This window comes from Nansenia antarctica (genome assembly GCF_963989245.1).
Source record: "Nansenia antarctica genome assembly, chromosome: 12".
In the NCBI taxonomy this organism is placed as follows: domain Eukaryota; kingdom Metazoa; phylum Chordata; class Actinopteri; order Argentiniformes; family Microstomatidae; genus Nansenia; species Nansenia antarctica.
In genome coordinates this window covers 18,929,698-18,931,038 of record NC_137682.1, presented here as the reverse complement: position 1 = coordinate 18,931,038, position 1,341 = coordinate 18,929,698, and the positions used below count along the sequence as shown (strand labels likewise).

Below are 1,341 nucleotides of genomic sequence, written 5' to 3'. Positions count from 1 at the left end.
TGATGAATGAGAACACACAGGTTGCGTTTCATCAGTCAGTGTGTTTTGAAAGCACTTGTCTCGTACACCTCCACCACGAGAACAGCTGAGGGCTATGGAGGCACCGCCGACACTTCCCACCCGCGACACCCACTTGCTGCTGTAGCTAGAAGTGTCTCGCAGACCAGAAATATATCGGCTTTGTCCCTAATGAATTTTCAAAAAACAAAGGAAAATAATTAGAATCAAAAAAAACGGAATTAAAGTTTCATGATTGTTACCGTGTGCGTCGTGCGTATATGTGAAGAATGAATGTTCATGTGTGTGATATTATTCAGACCGCCTGTGGGCCTATGAATGTTTAAAGACATTAAACCAGGGAGGAGACAGAGGATGAACAATGCCCATGGCATGCATAAGTCCACATTGGGAGCTATCCTTATCTCTAACCCAGGAGACGAGAGTCTAGAATTATTTTGTCTTATATTGTCTTTCCCTCTTTCCTTCCTCTCTCTTTCCTTCCTCTCCCTCTGTCTTCTCTCTCTCTCTCTCTCCCCCCCCATCCCTCCCTCCCCTCCCCAGGACGTGTGTAGTGATGGCAGGGCCCTTTGAGAGTCAGCTGGCAGTGCGTTTACTCCAGAGCCTCCGGGTGTCGGACGCCCCACGCTTCTATGGCCTGCCCAGCCTGGAGAGGACCTTGCTGGGCATGGTCAACCTGACGGCCCGGCCTGGCTGGAGCTCCCACTGTCCCTCAATGGAGCCCCACTCCCTCTGCCTCAAGTACCTCAGTGGCCTACTGGAGGTGTGTGTGTGTGTGTGTCTGTCTGTCTGTCTGCGCATGTGTGTGCGTGTGAGTCTGTGTCTGTGTCTGTGTCTGTGTCTGTGTGTCTGTCTGTGTGTCTGTCTCTGTCTCTGTCTGTGTCTGTGTCTGTGTCTGTGTGTATCTGTGTCTGTGTCTGTGTGTATCTGTGTCTGAGTGTGTGTGTGTCTGTGTCTGTGTCTGTGTCTGTGTCTGTATCTGTGTGTGTGTCTGTGTCTGTGTGTGTGTGTCTGTGTCTGTGCACGCGCGCTTCCCAAGTGCCCTCCTCTTCCTCCAGCCAGGGCCAGACGTCTGCAGAGGCAGTAACTAGTTATTCCTGCAGTAATGAGTCGTCAGTTAAAAGCCGGCCTACCTGTGGAATTAATTAAAATCGAGAACCCAAACATGGCCATGGGATACACGAGTAGAGTCAGTCGGATTGATTAAACATGCAGAGAGCATCGTCAAGCTACTGATGAGAAACCCGCACCCCGTAGATTCCATCTGGCCCCTACCAATAATACGGCCCAGAAGAACCGCGCCGCTCAGCTCGGCTCGGCTCA

The 1,341-nt window shown here is 51.1% G+C and overlaps 1 protein-coding gene across 1 annotated transcript in view; it reads left to right on the top strand.

Annotated features, from left to right (window-relative positions):
* rttn (rotatin) overlaps window positions 1-1,341 on the top strand; it is a gene marked incomplete at both ends in the record, with an annotated part of 56,946 nt that overhangs the window by 27,068 nt on the left and 28,537 nt on the right. Inside the window, one exon of the mRNA XM_080543615.1 lies at window positions 562-781. Within this exon, the coding sequence (XP_080399741.1) occupies window positions 562-781 (220 nt within the window). The remainder of the gene's footprint in view (window positions 1-561; window positions 782-1,341) is intronic.